This window comes from Lepidochelys kempii, chromosome 1, assembly GCF_965140265.1.
Source record: "Lepidochelys kempii isolate rLepKem1 chromosome 1, rLepKem1.hap2, whole genome shotgun sequence".
In the NCBI taxonomy this organism is placed as follows: domain Eukaryota; kingdom Metazoa; phylum Chordata; order Testudines; family Cheloniidae; genus Lepidochelys; species Lepidochelys kempii.
This window is the reverse complement of record NC_133256.1, coordinates 210,383,790-210,402,790: the sequence shown is the minus strand read 5'-3', so window position 1 is coordinate 210,402,790 and position 19,001 is coordinate 210,383,790. Positions and strand designations below refer to the sequence as shown.

The 19,001-nt window shown below is 45.2% G+C and overlaps 2 protein-coding genes across 14 annotated transcripts in view; one reads left to right on the top strand and one right to left on the bottom strand.

Moving 5' to 3' along the window:
• The window catches only part of LOC140898491 (rap1 GTPase-activating protein 1-like), a 63,522-nt gene extending 53,204 nt beyond the window's left edge, over positions 1–10,318 (top strand). For 11 of the 13 annotated variants that reach the window (XM_073312330.1, XM_073312359.1, XM_073312339.1 and 8 more), the window contains 3 exons: positions 7,355–7,440; positions 7,586–7,655; positions 9,483–10,318. In XM_073312330.1, the coding sequence (XP_073168431.1) occupies positions 7,355–7,440; positions 7,586–7,609 (110 nt within the window). In that variant the 3' untranslated portion in view covers positions 7,610–7,655; positions 9,483–10,318. Of the gene's footprint in view, positions 1–3,958; positions 4,112–7,354; positions 7,441–7,585; positions 7,656–9,482 lie in introns of those variants that run through there. The other 2 variants (XR_012155003.1, XM_073312321.1) reach the window with 2 other exon arrangements.
• Positions 10,319–11,815: 1,497 nt separating this feature from the next.
• Positions 11,816–18,481, bottom strand: GSTK1 (glutathione S-transferase kappa 1). The gene is made up of 5 exons (XM_073329124.1): positions 18,358–18,481; positions 17,913–17,948; positions 14,832–14,948; positions 14,166–14,259; positions 11,816–11,974 (listed from the first exon to the last, which is right to left on the bottom strand). Exons 1-5 carry the CDS (start codon positions 18,442–18,444, stop codon positions 11,925–11,927), a joined length of 384 nt encoding a protein of 127 aa, XP_073185225.1. The 5' UTR covers positions 18,445–18,481; the 3' UTR covers positions 11,816–11,924.
• Positions 18,482–19,001: the final 520 nt, after the last annotated feature.

The window sequence follows — 19,001 nt, the reverse complement described above, 5'->3', positions numbered from 1 at the left end:
GACTTATGAGGAGAGGCTGAGGGAACTGAGCTTATTTAGTCTGCAGAAGAGAAGAGTGAGGGGGGATTTGATAGCAGCCTCAACAACCTGAAGGGGGGTTCCAAAGAGGATGGAGCTAAGCTGTTCTCAGTGGTGACAGATGACAGAACAAGGAGCAATGGTCTCAAGTTTCAGTGGGGAGGTCTAGGTTGGATATTAGGAAAAACTATTTCACTGGGAGGGTGGTGAAGCACTGGAATGGGTTACCTAGGGAGGTGGTGGATTCTCCTTCCTTAGAGGTTTTTAAGACCCAGCTTGACAAAGCCCTGGCTGGGATGAGTTAGTTGGGGTTGGACCTGCTTTGAGCAGGGGGTTGGACTAGATGACCTTCTGGGGTCCCTTCCAACCCTCATCTTCTATGATTCTTCTCTGAATCTCGAGCAGGGCCAGATTAACTTTTTGTGGGCCCCCCTGGGGAATGAAGGGGCCAGGGGCAACAGCATAGTGGGCAGGGTGGATTTGATTTAAATCATTAGTCAGGAAGACTCAACTTAATCATGGTTTTCTACATAAAAGTGCATTCTTGTTGGTTGTTATAACCTTAATACATATTCTTCACATCTCAGAGATAGATGTAGGTTTAATTTTTAGAAGGTACATACTATACATTTTTAAACAATGATTTATTTTGAAAACTTTTCAGATGAGTTTTACAGCTATATCAGAAAATAAATCAATGTTTGGTTATTTCATTTACCAAAGGTAAAGCAGATATTTATGAAGACATTGGGAGGTGATCTCCAGTTCAACAGGGTTAATCATTAATATTTGGAGGATTTTCTTGCCACGCTGTATTAGGAGGAGAACATCATCAGGCAGACATTTAAATTGTTTTATTTAACTAAAACAACAACGTTAAGTATTCTGGATTTTTTTCTTCAACAGCAAACATACAATTTTTTAACAAAAAAAGCATCTGTCCCTCGCTTCTCACATTTATCTCCAGACTTCTCCTAGTCCAGATCTATTCCGCCCCCCAACAATCTTCTATTCAGTGAACATTTTGAAATTTTGTACTTTTAGACAGAGGTAAGGGATTGATTCTGTGTACATAAATTTGCAGCGGGACAATAGAGTTGAGATCTGTTATTTCTCGCTATATATTATTTATTTATTTTAAAACATTTTTTCTGTTAACAAGCATGTTATCTCTGGAGACACAAATCCACAATTGGAGAACTGCAAAACTAAGCATCTCTGATGGTATCTTCTAGACTGAGCACTGAGTCCCAGTGGGTAGATAGAAAGATTAACCTAAATAATCTATACAGAAGCCTGTGGAACCCCATAAAATTGGGTCCCTAATCCATGAACTATTAGAACTCATTTACAAAACTTTTCTTAAACATTACATGAATATATTGTCTTATACTACAGAATTAGAATTTATAATCCCTATTCCATGATGAGATATCTTTGAGCTACAAGAAAAGGAGTACTTGTGGCACCTTAGAGACTAACCAATTTATTTGAGCATAAGCTTTCGTGAGCTACAGCTCACTTCATTGGATGCATACTGTGGAAACTGCAGAAGACATTATATACACAGAGACCATGAAACAATACCTCCTCCCACCCCACTCTCCTGCTGGTAATAGCTTATCTAAAGTGATCACTCTCCTTACAATGTGTATGATAATCAAGTTGGGCCATTTCCAGCACAAATCCGGGTTTTCTCACCTTCCGCCCCCCCCCCCACTCACTCTCCTGCTGGTAATAGCCCATCCAAAGTGACCACTCTCTTTACAATATGTAGGATAATCAAGGTGGGCCATTTCCAGCACAAATCCAGGTTTTCTCACCACCACCCCCTTTTTCCAAAAACCACACACACAAACTCACTCTCCTGCTGGTAATAGCTTATCCAAAGTGACCACTCTCCTTACAATGTGTATGTAAATCAAGGTGGGCCATTTCCAGCACAAATCCAGGTTTTCTCACCCCCCACCCCCATACACACACAAACTCACTCTCCTGCTGGTAATCGTTCATCCAAAGTAACCACTCTCCCTACAATGTGCATGATAATCAAGGTGGGCCATTTCCAGCACAAATCCAAGTTTAACCAGAACGTTGGGGGGGGGGGTAGGAAAAAACAAGGGGAAATAGGCTACCTTGCATAATGACTTAGCCACTCCCAGTCTCTATTTAAGCCTAAATTAATAGTATCCAATTTGCAAATGAATTCCAATTCAGCAGTCTCTCGCTGGAGTCTGGATTTGAAATTTTTTTGTTTTAAGATAGCGACCTTCATGTCTGTAATTGCGTGACCAGAGAGCTTGAAGTGTTCTCCGACTGGTTTATGAAGGTTATAATTCTTGACATCTGATTTGTGTCCATTTATTCTTTTACGTAGAGACTGTCCAGTTTGACCAATGTACATGGCAGAGGGGCATTGCTGGCACATGATGGCATATATCACATTGGTGGATGTGCAGGTGAACGAGCCTCTGATAGTGTGGCTGATGTTATTAGGCCCTGTGATGGTGTCCCCTGAATAGATATGTGGGCACAGTTGGCAACGGGCTTTGTTGCAAGGATAGGTTCCTGGGTTAGTGGTTCTGTTGTGTGGTATGTGGTTGTTGGTGAGTATTTGCTTCAGGTTGGGGGGCTGTCTGTAGGCAAGGACTGGCCTGTCTCCCAAGATTTGTGAGAGTGTTGGGTCATCCTTCAGGATAGGTTGTAGATCTTTAATAATGCGTTGGACGGGTTTTAGTTGGGGGCTGAAGGTGACGGCTAGTGGCGTTCTGTTATTTTCTTTGTTAGGCCTGTCCTGTAGTAGGTGACTTCTGGGAACTCTTCTGGCTCTATCAATCTGTTTCTTCACTTCCGCAGGTGGGTATTGTAGGGAGAGTGGTCACTTTGGATGAACTATTACCAGCAGGAGAGTGAGTTTGTGTGTGTATGGGGGTGGGGGGTGAGAAAACCTGGATTTGTGCTGGAAATGGCCCACCTTGATTTTCATACACATTGTAAGGAGAGTGGTCACTTTGGATAAGCTATTACCAGCAGGAGAGTGAGTTTGTGTGTGTGGTTTTTGGAAAAAGGGGGGGAGGGTGAGAAAACCTGGATTTGTGCTGGAAATGGCCCAACTTGATTATCATACACATTGTAAGGAGAGTGATCACTTTAGATAAGCTATTACCAGCAGGAGAGTGGGGTGGGAGGAGGTATTGTTTCATGGTCTCTGTGTATATAATGTCTTCTGCAGTTTCCACAGTATGCATCCGATGAAGTGAGCTGTAGCTCACGAAAGCTTATGCTCAAATAAATTGGTTAGTCTCTAAGGTGCCACAAGTACTCCTTTTCTTTTTGCGAATACAGACTAACACGGCTGCTACTCTGAAACCTTTGAGCTACAATGTATCTTAACTAAAACTATTTTTAGGTAGGTTTTTTCTCCTCAAAAAGCATTTTATCAAAAAAATCCGATTTAAATTTTAAAAAAATCTGATTTTTTTAAATTGATTTTTATCCACCCTGACAGTGGGGCATGGTGTCAGGGGGAGGATTGGTCCCCAGCTGGAGTGAGGCAGGGGCCAGGGGCAAGATGAGCACAGTGGGGCATGGCAGGAGGATTAGGCTCTGCTGACTGGAGCAAGGCAGGGGCTGGGGGCAAAAGCACAGCGGAAAGGGAGCTAGGGTTGGTCCCTGGAGCAAGGGAGGGGCCAGGGGTAAACTGCAAGCACAGCAGGGCTGGGGAAGGGGTAAACAGGAGCCCTTCCCCCCGCCGCTGTCCACATAAAGTGGGTACCTACAGTCTCCATGGTTCTAACCCATTCCCTTCATCTCCCTCTGCCAGTGTGAAGAAATGAGAATGTTCTTAATGTTTTCTTTGAATACTGTGTGGGTGCCTCAGTTTCCCCTATGTATTTCTTAAGAATCTAGGTGGTGGGATAAGGGTGTGTGATTGTTGCAGAGCCCTAGGCAGGTGTGATGCTGTCTGCACAGAGAATGGCTGACACCGTCTCCTGGCAACTGATGGCCCGGGCCCCTCCCCTACAAGGTGCCAATTGAAGGTATTGGAGAACAAAGAGATCAGGTGACCTCCTGGCCCGGGAAAGAGTCAAAGGTCAGAGGACGGGCTGGAGGGGGTTGCAGTTTGGAGCTGGCTGGGGAAACGGAGGGAGGCTGAGGGGTCCTGTTTTCTGTACCTATAAGCTTTGTTTTGGACTGTGTTCCTGTCTTCTAATAAACCTTCTGTTTTACTGGCTGGCTGAGAGTCACGGTGACTTGCAGGAAGTGGGGGGTGCAGGGCCTGACTCCCTCACACTCCATGACATCCAGCAGCACCAGGACAGGTTCTCTTCCAGCCCCCTGGGGTGGGTGTTGGGAGTGGGAGGAGCAGAGGCTAATGTGATTACTCCTATAATCAGACTTTTAGTTTCCAGTCAACACTGCTAACCGGACACTCAGGTCCATTTTCTACTGGAGTTTCCAGTCTAAAACTAGATACCTGGCAACAGGGGGTGCCAGAAAAGCCTGAGGGGCAAGCAATCATTTTTAAAAGTGAGAGGACTAAGCCTTAAGCCGGGGAAGGGGGTAAGCAAGTGGTGGGTGGGCTAGGCAGTGGAGAGGTGCTAGTGGGCAGGGCCATGTCTGCTGTACTGCCCAGGTAGGTTGGAGACCCGTTGACACAGTATTCCCAGCCCAGGTGACGTGACAGCCAGTAGTGGATTTAGAGTTAGTGCTCAGCTTCATTTTTGGGGCCCCTCCTTGGAACCCAGCCAAGAAAAAAAACATTCTCTCTTAGCTCCCCCCCTCCCCCATTTTTCATTCTTTTTTTCTTCCTCCTCTTCCTCTAAGTAATAGCAAGTAAATGAAAATAAAGTGAGGTACCTTGATTGTTTTTGTAGTCTAACTTATTTTTCCACAGACCACTTGAAAATTGCTGGGAGTCTCGGCGGACCACTTATCTTTTCAAATATTGTTTGTACCGTTAGCTAACTATTGTAAAGCGCTTTGGATAAGAGCGCTTTATAAAAAAAATGTGAAAAAAAGTTGAGGTGCGGGGTCTGGTCAGGACGTAGGGTGCGGGAGGGGGCTCAGGGCTGGGGGTGCAGGGCCTGGGAGGGAGTTAGGGTGAAGGAGCAAGATGGGGGTTGGGGTGCAGGGTCTGGCCAGGAGTTACGTTGAGGGAGGGGGCTCAGGGTTGGGGCAAGAGGTTGGGGTGTGGAGTGCTTACTTGGGGTAGCTCCTGTTTGGTGAGAGGGGTGCAGGTGGGAATGTGGGTGGAGATGCAGCTCCCGTTTAGTGCTCAGGGTGGGGATGTGGGGCGATGCAGGAGTCAGGGCATGGAGGGGGCTGTGTCTGTGGGGATATGCAAGAGTCAGGGCTGGGGTCATGGGTGTGTGTGAGGGGGGTGCAGGAGTCAGAGCAGGGGACTCGGGGTGTGAGAGGGTCATGGGGGTGCTCCCTGCCTCGAGCAACTCACGGCAGGGGGCTGGAGGGGGTATGTCCCGATTCCACCCCCTTCCCCAAAGCCCTGACTCGCGTCTTCTCCACCTCCTCCCCCGAGCAGCAAGTGCACTGCAGCCCTGCTCCTCCCCCTCCCTCGTGGCAGCAAACAGCTGTTTGGAGGCGGAGGAAGCGCTGGGAGGGGGAGCGGCGGGAACGTGGCACGCTCAGGGGAAGAGGCGGGGGGGAGGGAGCTTGGCTGCCGGCGGAGCCTGCCCTGCAGCAGGAGCCAGCAGGACCAATCTTCTGCCCCTGCAGGAGAGAGCGGTGGGTGCAGAAGAGCGGGCTGGGGCCCCTTTGGAGCCTGGGCCTGGCGCCATGGCTAAATCCGGTACTGATCTTGAGTAGGGGTAGAGAGATTGTTTTACCTCTGTATCTGGCACAGGTGTGAATGCTGTTGGAATACTGTGTCCCGTCCTGGTGTCCACAATTCAAGAAGGATGTTGATAAATTGGAGAGGGTTCAGAGAAGCGCCACTTGAAATTGACATTAGAAAACATCCCATATAGTGATAGACTTAAAAAGCTCGATTTATTTAACAAAGATAAGATTAATGGATGACTTGATCACAATCTATATGTATCTACTTGGGATACAAATATTTAATAATAAGCTCTTCAATCTAGCAGACACAGGTGTAACACGCTCCAATGCCTGGATATTTTAGCTGGACAAATTCAGACTGGAAATAAGGCATAAATTTTTAACATTAACTATGGGAACAATTTACCAAAGGTTGTAGTAGATTCTCCATCACTGGCAATTTTTAAATCAAGATTGGATTTTTTTTTAAAAAAGATATGCTGTAGGAATTATTGTCCTATTTCATACTGGACAAGTCACTTAAACCAAACTTTTCCTAGGTGGTTACTGATTGTGTGTTCCTCATTTTCTAGGTGCCCAGTGTTAGATCCTGGGGTCTGATTTGCAGAAGTGCTAAAATCTATGATAGCTGTGCTTTGAACATATGAACTGCTATATAATGCTAAAAGTCTCAAATTAGGCTGCCAAAATTAATGGACAGTTCTGACTATTCTCTTTGTGCCTCACTTCCCAGTATCTAAAATGGGGCTAATATCACCCCACAACCTCACAGGGGTGTCGTGAAGATAAAATGATTAAATTCTGTGAAGCACTCAGGTACTGTAGTGAGGAGCACCATAAAAAAGGCCCTGAGGAAATTAATAATTCTGAATTCAGAACAGTGTAAATAAGCCCTGGGGCTACACACTGAACAACATGGAGAAAACGAAACATTAACTGAGCACTGTCCATCCTGTGTACTGAAAGAGGCAAGGGGCCTGTGGAAAAAATAGTATGTAATTAAATAATTATGCATATGCACAAGGAGGCTGAACTAAGGCTGCACAGGCAGCCTTAATTCTGGCATTTCCTCATTTTCGAGTGCTTGACTTTACAACCTTAACAATATTCTTTTAAAATAGTTTTCTGTGTGTAACAGTAGACAGTGGGGTTGAAATGAGGGGACAGAAATATGCACATTTGGAGTGGTTGGAGACAGTGCTTAATTTGTAATGAAAGGTGCCAGGGCTCAAGCAATGTTTTTACTTTCATAACTGACACAGCAACCCCACAGTTGCTGCGGATATGAACTGCCAAGCCTAGAGGTGCTGGAGCTCAACCCTAGCAAGACCTGGCTCAAATTAAAAACGGTTGGAGAGCAGCTTTGCCACATGCGGGCAAGCTTACCAGACAATGCAAGAGATTGTAGGGATCAGACAGATGGGGGTGATGGCTGAGGGGTTGAGACAGATTATGGATCACAGATTGGGGTGACAGAACTGCTTTTCCCATTCCTGGAAGAGCCAATTTTCTTGTGTGCTTGGCTCTCTTCTAGTAACCCGACTGCTCCCGTCTAGCAACGCTGCAGGCTCCATGGAGAAGGGGAAAGGCAGCAAGGCAGATGCTCAGCGTTACAGCCCGGTATGTGCCAGGCCTCCATGTGCTTCCATCCTCACCAACATCCAGATGATGATGGTGCAGGGGGCTTTGTATGCTCAGGAGTCCAGGGTGCATGGGGAAGATGCTTCAGGGAAGGTTAAAGAACTGCCATTTCCTTGTTCTACAGGCCTCCATTTTGTGCTGTGTGTGATGTCATCGCTGGAGGGGTGTCACAGTGCATGCTGGGTAATGTACAGGTAACTGACATACTAGGAGCCTTTATGCCCCTGGATGGAGGTTTGGAGGCAGGTAGCTGAACTGTGAAGGATGAGAAGGGGCCTTTGCCCCATCCCCACCCCTTCACGAGGCAGATTCACAATGAAGCAACATCCTAGTGATTCCTTCCATGGCCAGCTCCTTGTACCACTACACATCTAGCTGAGCCCCCTTCTCTGGCAACTTCTTTGCACCCCACTCAACAACATAACCTTCCCCAGCCAGCTCTCCCTGCCTCATCATACTCTGGCCCCTTCTTAGTGCTGTCCCCTTTCCCCCAAATGCTCTTTAAGTTTCCCACTTTGCTCAGACATCCCCCATGGTTCCTAGGGTTTTCTTATTTTGCTGAACCATCTCTTGCTCACCGGCTAGTTTTGCATCTGTTTCCATGTCTGTCTGTCTGCTGCTTTCAGTCTGTCCATTGGTGGGATGTGCTTCTCTGTGGCAGTGTTAAAGTTTTTTCAGATAGTCATAATGTGACTATCAGCTACTAGACAAAGTAATAATGGGGTGAGTGGTAGCAGGGCTGGAGGGAGCTCTCTGAGCAGCAAGGTCCCTAGGGTTTCTGAGATGCAGTGGGAGCAGTTTCTCTGGTTTTGTTAATGTCTTGGTGAGTCAGTTATCCAGGTGAGACAAACTTCCTCTCTCTGACCTGAGAGCAAAGTATCCCACTGCCCCATGGGTGATGGGGATGTCAGACTGTGACACACTCCCCCGAGGGACTGCAGATTTAGCAATATAACCATGGGGGAGACAGGGCAGCAGAGGAAACACCCACAGGGAAGGAAGTACACTGCATTTAGACGGAATAGCTGATTTTCCATTTGCTGGCCCTTCTGAAAAGTCAGAAAAAAATTGTTTTGGGTTCAACAAACCATTTAATCTGGCTTTTGAGTTTTTTAAATGTTTGTCAATTTTTAAAAATAAAGTTAAAGTAAAGTTCAACACAAAGTCATTTAGAATTGAAACATCTAAATATTTCATTTTGAAAATAGTCTAAATAGTGTTTCATTTAGACAAGATCTTTAGGGCAGGGACCATCTCTTTGTTCTGTGTCTGTACAGCGCCTAACACAACAGGATGATGGACCATGACTAGGGCCCCTAGGCACTGTAATAATACAAATAAATCAAGCTTTTACTTATGTATTTACTTTTTTACCAAAAGCACTTGGTGACTTTGGCAAATTGATGAGATATGTCAGATGACCCAAATTTGCATTTTTCAGTAAAAAAGGTTCAGCTGAAAATTTTTGCCCATTCTATGTGCATAACCCTAAATGGCCAGTGGGTAATTCTGCTACTGCCCCATAGCTACCCCTAGGCCCAGTAACACCAGATGCTGAAAATCCTCATCTTCAAACCACATGAGTTGAGGGCATTTTTCATCTCTCCAGAGGTGCTTAGCACCTTGCAAGATTGGTCCAGTGTCTTTGGCTCAATGGCAAATTCTGTCTCTCACCCTGGAGATGTTTTAGTCAGGCCTGCACTGAAACAACCAAATGTGCACCACAAATTCTTTGAGGCTCTCTTTACTCCTAGACTAGCAGCCTGTGCTGCCTAGTGTCATCCCCAGGGTCTCCTTAAATCCTAACCTGGATTTAACCATCACAGAGGAGACTGCTGGCTGCACCACAGGAGTTTCTCATGAATGACAATATCTTATCTGAGGTGGAAGGAGGTGGTCAGGTTGAGGAGTAGACAGAACAAGTGAGGCCAGATGGTCCCTTCAGAAGCAGTGGCAGCTGTAAGATTTGTGTGAGGGGAACTTGCTTTTACTGACTGTGTGTCTGGTTCTCTCTCTCTCAGGATTTGCTGCTGAAGTGAAGGGCCTGGCTACTCCTCACCTTAGAGATTCAGAGGAGACAAAGCTGGATTCCCAAGACTGCTGGCCCTTCTGCTTCCTCCAGTGATGGTTGTGTCAAAAGCAGCCAGAAAACCAACCATGAAACCAAATGTGGCATTAATTCATCCAAGTATATCATTACAGTTCAACCACCTCAGGGGCCAGAAACAAGCTATTCCACTAGGGGCTTTCCATCCACCAGTGGAGAGGAGAGAGTGAAAAGGGAGCACTTTCAGTTTGTTTTTATTCCTGGTATAAAACTTTCCCCATTGAGTCCATTGCAGAAGGGTTCAGATAGCCTGTTCATGGTCTTCTCTTCTGGGGAAGACAGCACTTAAGAGTCCATTCTTGGAGGCAGCAGAGAAATCCAGTTCATGATTGCTGCTATATGAATTGACATGGAATTTGCCATAAAACTCCAAGGTCATTACTGTAACCCTGTCATTTAAAGAGAGGCCCAGGCCCTGAAGCCATTGAGAGCTATGCCTGTCCCCTCAGAATGTGTGTACATGAAGGTCTCTCCTTCCCCCATCTTTCATCACACTGCAAACTTAGTGTAGGAAACGTTGTCCAGTTGGGAGTCATTCTTCTTACGGTACCCGATGAGTTCCCCAGCCTTGTCCTTGAGGAGTTCATTTTTCCTCAGTGTCTTCTCCCTTTTCTCTCTCTGCCCTCCACTCTCTGCACCCTGCAGTAGCAAGATGTGTAAATGTGAATATCTGACCCTCGCTCCATGCTTGTGGTGTGTGTGTGTGGGGCATCTTGGGCTCGCAATAAAAAGACACTGTGGCCAACTGACCCTGGGCTCTGTGAGGCTGTTATTGGCACGCTCACATCTTCACGCTACAGTCCTCTAAAAATGCTCATGATGCTAAGACAGTTCAGGGCATTGTATATTTTGTTGTCATTTTGAAGGGGGTTACATTTTGAAGGGGGGAGGGGGAAGAGAAGGGTGAAAGGAGGAGGAGAGAAAAAGAGCTCGCTCCATCCACAGGAGGGAACCTCTCACAGTGCTAGTCCCCAATTCCAAAGCAACAGTCCTTTGCCAACCCTGGTATGTGTCCTGGCCCTGACATTGCCCAGGAGAGAGAAAAATCAGGCACCCAGGCTGTTGTAGTGATGAAGTGAGCTGTAGCTCACGAAAGCTCATGCTCAAATAAATTGGTTAGTCTCTAAGGTGCCACAAGTACTCCTTTTCTTTTTGCGAATACAGACTAACACGGCTGTTCCTCTGAAACCAGGCTGTTGTGGCTCCCAGCCAAGTCACACTCACGCCAGGGAGAGCGGTCTCCTAGCCCAAACATGCTCAGCCAAGGAAGTGGTGACTCCTAGGGGTGAGATACTTAATGTAACTCCTAGCAGCTTGGTTAGGGAGATCTCTCTCCCAGCCAAAACACTAGCACAGCCCCACCGATCAAGGCTCGTTCCAGTTTAGTCCCTGCTGGGGGTAACTTTGATACTTAGGAAAGTGATAGAAATAATCATGTCAGTCTTCAGTCCCTGCTTTTCTCTCCCCCTCACACACACAGAGGTAAAACATGGGACAACAGGCTGACTTTGTGTTGGTTCAGAGCAGCGACTGGGGTACTGTTCAGGCAGAATTCCAAGTTAAATGGCCCAAGAGTCTGATCTGATATGGCAGGCAGGTCACTAGGCCACTTGAGATATTGGTCTGTTCTGATACAGAGACCTAGATAGTGCTGTATTTGTTTCTTATTTTGTGAGGCACTTAAATTGGGGCTGAGGATTCCACAAGGCCACAGGGATCTAGCTCAAATGTCATTTTTCAGAGTAGAATAAATTGCACTTTTGACACAGACAGGACTCAAACCCTGCTCTGAGCTCTTAGCCTGAAAACTATTTCCTGCAGCCAGGTCAGGAGAGTTGGAATATATAAAACTTACAGCTGTAGTGCCCCTAGCAGTTCCCACTGATCACCAAATACTGCCCACCTTGGGTAGATTGAGACAAAAACCTGACAAGCATTTACACTTCACAGGGTGAAACAAATTGAGTTGTTCTCAGCAGCGCACTTTCAGACTGCAGACCACTAGTGAGACAAGATTTCATTCACCCTTATCAGCCAGCCAGAGCTCTGCCATTGCCCATGACCCTGTATTAACATTTCACTCACCAAAATGTCACCACATCCCCATCCTGCCTGGAAAAATCTATCTGTATGGTAAAAAAAAGTGAAAAATCAGTCTCAGTCTATCACAGAGCTCTACACCTCAGTAGAACTAGAGTCCTGATTATTCTCCTGATAGACGATTCCAGGGGAACATCACTGCTCTCCTCCCAGACCCTCTGGGACCCTAGATGCCACGGCTCAGGCATGGACGTTACTGCTTCATTCGAATTTTAGTGACTTATTTTCTGGTTGTTTCATATTGCACCTGGATTTCTCACATCCTGGGTTTTGAAGCTGCAGGAACTGGTCCCAACCATTTCTCTCCTGTAGAAAAGCCAACATAAATTAAATCCTGATACTGGGGGTGGGTTGCAGGGTAAGGCTGCCCTTCCTCCTCATGGAATGGGTAATTGTGCTGAAATGGGAATGTAATTAATGGGATGCAGAGCTTTTCACATCTAGGCTACTGGACTCTGCTACCTGAGATGTACTGCCCAGCACCAAAGATAAGCTTGAATGTTAAGATCTGGGGGTTAAGGATGGGCTATGGAGCCTGGCATCAAGCCTGGCATCCCTTAACCAGTTTCCTCAAAGCGCTAGGTCAAAAAGGGATCATAAACTCATTTCCCATGACTGACACGCCACTCCCCAAACACTGCCAAATCTGAGGTTGAAATTCAGTTTCCCTTTTTCTGGCTCATCCAACAGTAATGCTGTTTTTTTTACAGTCACCACAACCTATGCCAGTTCTCTTAATTAAAATTAAAGTTATTTTAGAACAAAAAAGAAAAAGAAATCACAAAACTATAAGCTAAGCAGAATACACATCCAGCTGGACTGTCTGGTATGGAAATGGAACTAGAACCCCTCTCACTTTAGGATTAATGAAGTCCTGGTAGTAGTAGGCCTCCATTGTAATCCTGAATTTGTTCTCTTTCTCCTTGCTAAAATCCATAAACAAGTTTTAGGCTGATTTCCCTTTACTAGGGTAAGTTTAGGATTGAGGTATATTCTTCTGTCAGATTTGGACAGGTGGTTCCTCAGCTATTATACCCAACAAATACAGGGTCTCACCTGAGCTCAATTTTGCCACTTTTTACCAAAAATAAACCTTACTTGATTTAGCTAGTTGCAATTTCCTGTCCAGCACCTACAATTAATTTTCAAAATTCCACCTTAATAAGCTACAGTAGCGTGAGAATGGCACTTCGGAGATGCCGACAGTCTTAAAACAGGACATCAGGTGACTGGGAAGGCTTCAATTTTTTTATTTATTTTTTTTTATTTTTTTTTTTAAAAAGTCTGGATCTTTAGCTGGGGATTTAGTCCATAGTGTGTAGCTGCACCATTCCCCAGCTGAGCATCTGGTCATCAGTCTCCAGACATTCTGCCAGCAGAGGCAGAGCTCAACATGTAACCTCATCACTGGGGAGGGGACTGGCATGGGGAAAAGGAATATTGCCACCAAAGTGGAGTTAATCAGACAAGCATACCTTTTTTTACACTGGTAACTAAAGAGGATGTTACACAACTTTTACTAATGTTAAACATTGTAAAATTAGCTGATCTGATTGATTTGCAACCAAGAGTTTTAGAAGACCTTATCAAGGCGCTCTTTGGTCCACTGATGTTAATTTTTAAGAACCCTAGGAAAACTAGAAAGGGACAGAAGTGGAAGAAAGCCACTGTCAGGCCAATCCTTAAAAAGGGTAAATAAGATGATTTGGATAATTAAGGGCTAGTCAGTCTAACATAAAGCCCAGGCAAAAATAATGGAGAGTCCGGTCAAACAAATTTTATATAATTCTTTGAAAAGATTTCAAGTCTGGTAGATAAAGGTAACTCTGTGGAGATGTGGATTTAAGTAAGACATTTGAATTAATACCACCTGATATTTTGATTCAAACATGAGTGCTACTCAAAATCAATATGGTTCAATGGGTTAAAAGCTGGGTAACTGTCAGGTTTCAACATGTAGCTACTAACTGAGACTTAAGTACTTGGGGTGCCTTCACTGGGTTCCTTCAGGGATCAGTTCTTGGTATAATGATATTCACTATTTTTATCAATGATCTGGAAGAAAATGTAAAATAATAGATAACATGCAGATGATACAAAGATATAGCTCTCCCTTCCCCTGGCCCAAGAGGGAAGGAGATTCTGATTCTTTGAGTATGTCTACACTGCAATTAGACACCTATGGCTGACCTGTGCCACCTGACTAGGGCTCAGGCTGCAGGGCTGTTTAATTGTGGTGCAGACAGCCCAAGGTCTGGAACCTCCCCCCTTTGCAGGTTCCTAGAGCTTGGGCTCCAGTCTGAGCCCGAGTGTCTACACTGTAATTAAACAGCCCCTTAGCCTGAGCCAGCTGGCACATGCCAGCCATGGGTTTTTAATTGCAGTGTAAACATACCCCCAGAATGTTAATTTGTCTGTTACATTACACATCCCATTAGAGCAGATGGATAATTACCAGGGAGAGAAAATAGAGGGAAACGTTACTAGAAACACTCACCTATAACATTGCCCAGGAGCTCTAAACGATCAGAGCCAAAGAAGAGGTGAGATTCACCATTAACATGGGCCACAAGTGCTGGCATTCCAAACGCCTAATGCCCCCATGGAGACAAAACAGGGAGAATCACAAAGAGACAAATAACCACAAGACCAGTTCTAAGAAAAAGTTCTACAAAGAACTGTATCACCTTTCCTCCTCCCTCACGCTCTCACTTTCTTTTTCCCTTTCCCTTCCTTTCTTCTTTCTCTATCTCAAATCTGGGTCCCATGTACCAAGCAAGCCTGGATTCTGCAAAACTCTTATGGCCCTGTCATCCCATGGGACTGAGAGAAAAGGAATCAGAATCAAACCACGGCTTCAGGCATGGTAGTGGAGAGCAGGGACCCCAGGCACTAGCTCTGGTCTCTAGCATGCCAGTCCCTTGATACCTCCCTTCGAATGGGCCAGGAATCAGACCTGGGTTTCCCAAAAGATAGTTTCCTGCACTAATACTGAGAGTTTTGAGCTGGCTTGCAAGATGTATGTTTAAAATACAAAAAAGTCTGAGAGCAATGGGATCCTTGTGTATTCTGATCTACCCTTTCATCCTGCCTTGACCCACAATATCACTGCTGGGAAAGGAAGACACAGATCTAACCCCATGTGGCAATGGGAGCTTCTCACCCCATAGTTCAGTGCCTCCTCTGTTGTCGCCTTCAGGCGATTCTTCACCTCCGGGGTTGAGGTCATTGCCAGTAGCTTCTGGGCCAGCGCTGAGGGTAACCCAGCCTCCCCTGCAGCCTGAGAAGGCAGACAGACAGAAAATAAGAACAGCCGCTGTTTTCATGATAGTTACATAATAATTACATGCAGCTTCATTGCTTGAAGGTCTGTTGTCACACAATTATTCCTCCTAGAATATTTCTCTGGCAGGACGTCTGGCCTACTTTCAACCATTGCCTGGTTACATCACCTATTCTGAGTGACTTTTGAATATGAAGATGAAGGGATATCACCTCCCAGGCTCAAAATATGCAGCTCTTGTTAGGTGGGCTTTCAATTAGCTAGCAAAAGGGGGAAAGGGAGTTTATGCTTAGTTCAAGTTAAGTACTTTCAACAGATGAACTAAGACAGATGAAGTACTACAGTGGAAAAGAAGATGAAGATGAGTATTAATGTATTAAAGAGTCTAAACAGTAGAAGGAACCTGCCAAACACAGCAAGAGAGGAATGAGGAGTGACACTGCATAACAGAGACCAAACTCAGTAAGCCTAACTGGAAGTTGGTGGGTGATCTTCAGAACTGGAATGTTGGTACAGAAGAGCAACGCATGTTCTACTTCATTGGAGACAAAAAGAGGATCCTCATCCCTTGTTCTAGCAGTGAACTTCTCAAACTTCAAATCTGCCATGGTGTGATGCCAACAATCAAAACGTGAGACATAGGGCCCAAAAGTGGGACACCCATATCTTACTGTGTCACAACATAATGTACAGATTATAAAGATGTTTACTATAAAATCTCCCTATGTCAATGAAAGAACCAATGAAAGATACTTATTTCATTCTGAGGGTAGCTTATTTCCGTTTAGCTTAAACCTGTTCCCATCAATTAATGCTAAACTGAAAAAAACTGCTCCTAAACCACAATAAGTGTCTAGACAGGGGTTTGCTCCAATTTAGCTACTTTATTTTAAATTCACACCTTATATTAAACTGGTGCAACTTTCTCACATAGTTAAAGCCTCAGTTCAACAGCACACAGCTTTATTGCTTGAGCTACAGGAGTAACTGCTAACAACTATGTGGACCAGCTACTAAGAGTGGCCTTGACACATTCTTTCCCATTGGATTTACATTTGCTAGGAAGAAGTAGACTATTGGAGAGCTGATGTTCTGAGTTCTAGCTCTGGTCTAAGAGGGAAAAGAGACAGGACAAGCCACAGCACATATACCTAGAACATTTATTCTGAAAGGTAGTGTGACTGTGTGGCTAAGGGCTGGTCTACACTGCCAAGTTTTTTCACCAAAAGGCAGCTTTTGGCAATGAAACAGCAGAGATGTACATACTACAAAGCCACTTTTCAAGACAAACCTCCTCAGTTGCAGCGTTTTAATAAAACCACCTAGACAAGAGTGATAAGGCTTCTTATCGCCAAAGTGCCAGCATAAACACCTTGCTTTTATCGCTGTCATTGGCCTCTGGAGGTGTCCCACAATGCCTGAAGTAACCGCTCTGCTCATTGTTTTGAACTCAGTAGCCCTGCGGGCATGCACCCCTCCCCTTTCAAAGCTCCATTCTGACAATCAGCACGCTGTGCTGCTCTGCTCCAGGGAAACAAAAGAGCAAATCATTAACATGGAATGTTCCTGCTGTCTCCCACACTAAACACAGAGGCAGGCAGGTTTGGGTGTGTGTCTGTCTGTCCCAGAGCCAGGGAGGGAGGGAGGCAGGGGCTGATGTTGGGTTTCCCTCATGACTGATTGTTTCTGGTGGCTGTCTGAATTTACGAGACAGCATGAGAAGACACACACACACACATACACACCTTCCCTCGCTACCCTCCACACTTCAGTTGAAAAGTGACTGGCAATCTATTAGGATGCCCGTGGAACAATAGGATTGAGAAACCTGCATCATGTGAGGCACTGCAAACCCTTCCCAAAGCACCCAGCCAGTTGCACAGTGGGATAGCTACCCACAGTGCACTGCTCTCTTGTAATAGTAATAGCAAGAGCTGCTAGTTTGGATGCACTCCAGCGACACAAGGAGCAGAGTGTGGACATGCAACAGCGGTTTAATTAAAGTGCTTTAATAGATGTGGCATAACTTTTGGTAAAAAAAACTTAGCAGTGTAGACATAGCTTAAGACTTTTAGAGACCTGGATTCTCATGCTAACACTGCCTAAAATAATCTTCTGCAACCTCTCTGCTTTGAGATATACTGATGAAAAGTGCTATATAAGAGTAGTCGTAAAAATAGTGTTTGTAAAATTAAGGTGGGAGCTAATACTTGGCTACCATCTAGGGCTAGAATATGAGATCCTAGTTTGGGATCAAACTGGAACTGTGGCCTTGATTTGGCCTCAAACACAAACCCCAAAACTAATCCTGGTTCAGATCTGAACACTGTCTTCTTCCTATCTCTGCATTATAGCCAGAGATCTAACAAACAGAAGAGGCAGGATGCAGAGAGTGGAACTGAGGAAAAGAAGAACTGACACTATTTCAAAGCAACTTCAAAGAAAGGCATACCAAGAAATTGGGGTTTGAGAATGGAGCCCAGCTACACCACCACCACCGTCCCCTCCACAATCTACCTTCTGAATCAAATTTTAATTCAAGTTAAAAGCCTTTTATAGAAGCAAACCCACTCCCTTCCCTGAGCTCCCTCTTGAATATTGCTCCTGGCTTTATTACTGTTTATTAATAATATTTTAATTGTGTATCCACTGCCTATTCCGGGGCATCCTGCTAGGAAAGGCACCAGTACCTAAATATCCACCCTAGGTCTGGCAATAAAATGCACCAAAGTTACTTGGGAAATTACCCTCACATTTCCACAGATCTAAGGGATTGGAGTCACTGACATGGGAGTCACATTTTCCCTAAGGGAATTTCCTGATAACTCCAAATGATCCCTTAAAAAATCCACAGCCAGTGAAAATTATTTAAGTTGTCTCCATAGATGGTAACCCTAAGACCCACATCCAATAAATCACAACAAATGAATGTAGAAGCAGTAGTGACAGGGAGAAACTTACTGCCAATATACTCTCTGGTTGGGTGATATCTTCATCCTGGTGAGAGGAGGAGTAGTAAATCAAATGGTTAAATGTTTATGAACAAGATGTTGAATCTACAAAGGGAATTTCTCACAGTGACCCTGTCTTCCTGCAGGGATGGAGTCAGAAAAGCTCAGCTGAGGACAGGGATCCTATTGGAGAATTTCCCACAGGAAAGAGGAAAAGATCCTATTCACCCAAACTGGAACTGGATTATGTGGACTCTGGAATTAACTATTGGTGAAAGTCTCCACACTGAAAGAAACAGAAACTGAAATCGACTTGAAATGTAGTGCTTTCCTTGGACTGGACCCTGAACCACAGATTTCAAAGCTCCTGCTGACACTACATGGTTGACTGAGGGCAGAGGAGGGTCAGGAAGATGGGGAAAGGAGCTGGATTGGGGATGTGTAGAAGTACTCACCCGGGACCAGATGCGCATCCAGAGCTCTCTGGACACGGGCCCCAGGAACTGTGGCTGTGTCATATCCACGGCTGTGATAAAGCGCATGGCAGAAAGGCTGCCTGGGATTGATGTGAAAGACAGAAAGACACATTGAGGAAGCATAGGAACGGCATCAACCAATGAAGTCTGCCACTGCCCTGGGAATGTCCCCAAGGAGCAAAAAGGCCATTAATGAAACTCTTGCCAATGTTCATAAGAAGCCTACTTCTGTATGGGATTTCCTTGGGACTGTCCCAAGGAGTTAGCCACTCAAGTCTGCAGCAGGGTCTGAACAGGGAGAGGGTGCTCTAGGAAAGGGACTTAGCTGGGCTTCATCTATGGGAATAGCTTGCTGAACACAGTCTGCACTGGTCTCAGATGGAGAGTGGACTCAAAGTTTGTTATGGCCAAAAACATCATGGGCCAAACTTTCAAGAGTTACTTCTAGGTCTGGGACCTCCAAATTGGAAGTCCAACTAGAGACAAATAGGACCTGATATTCAGAGGTGCTCAACATCCTCAATTCCACTGATTTTAACCAGAATTGTGGGTACTCAGCTTCTCTGCACGTTAGGCACTAGCTCACTAATGTATGAACTGCACATGGCAGATTTCAAGTTAAG

Bases quoted from the DNA above. Each gene is read 5' to 3' on its own strand.
- GSTK1 (XM_073329124.1), bottom strand. From the start codon at position 18,444: ATGCGCTTTATCACAGCCGTGGATATGACACAGCCACAGTTCCTGGGG. The intron at 17,949-18,357 runs GTGAGTACTTCT...TCCTCTCACCAG, and splicing joins GGATGCGCATCTGGTCCCGG to GATGAAGATATCACCCAACC. The intron at 11,975-14,165 runs GTGAGTGTTTCT...GCTTTTCTACAG, and splicing joins GCTCCTGGGCAATGTTATAG to GAGAGAAATGGTTGGGACCA.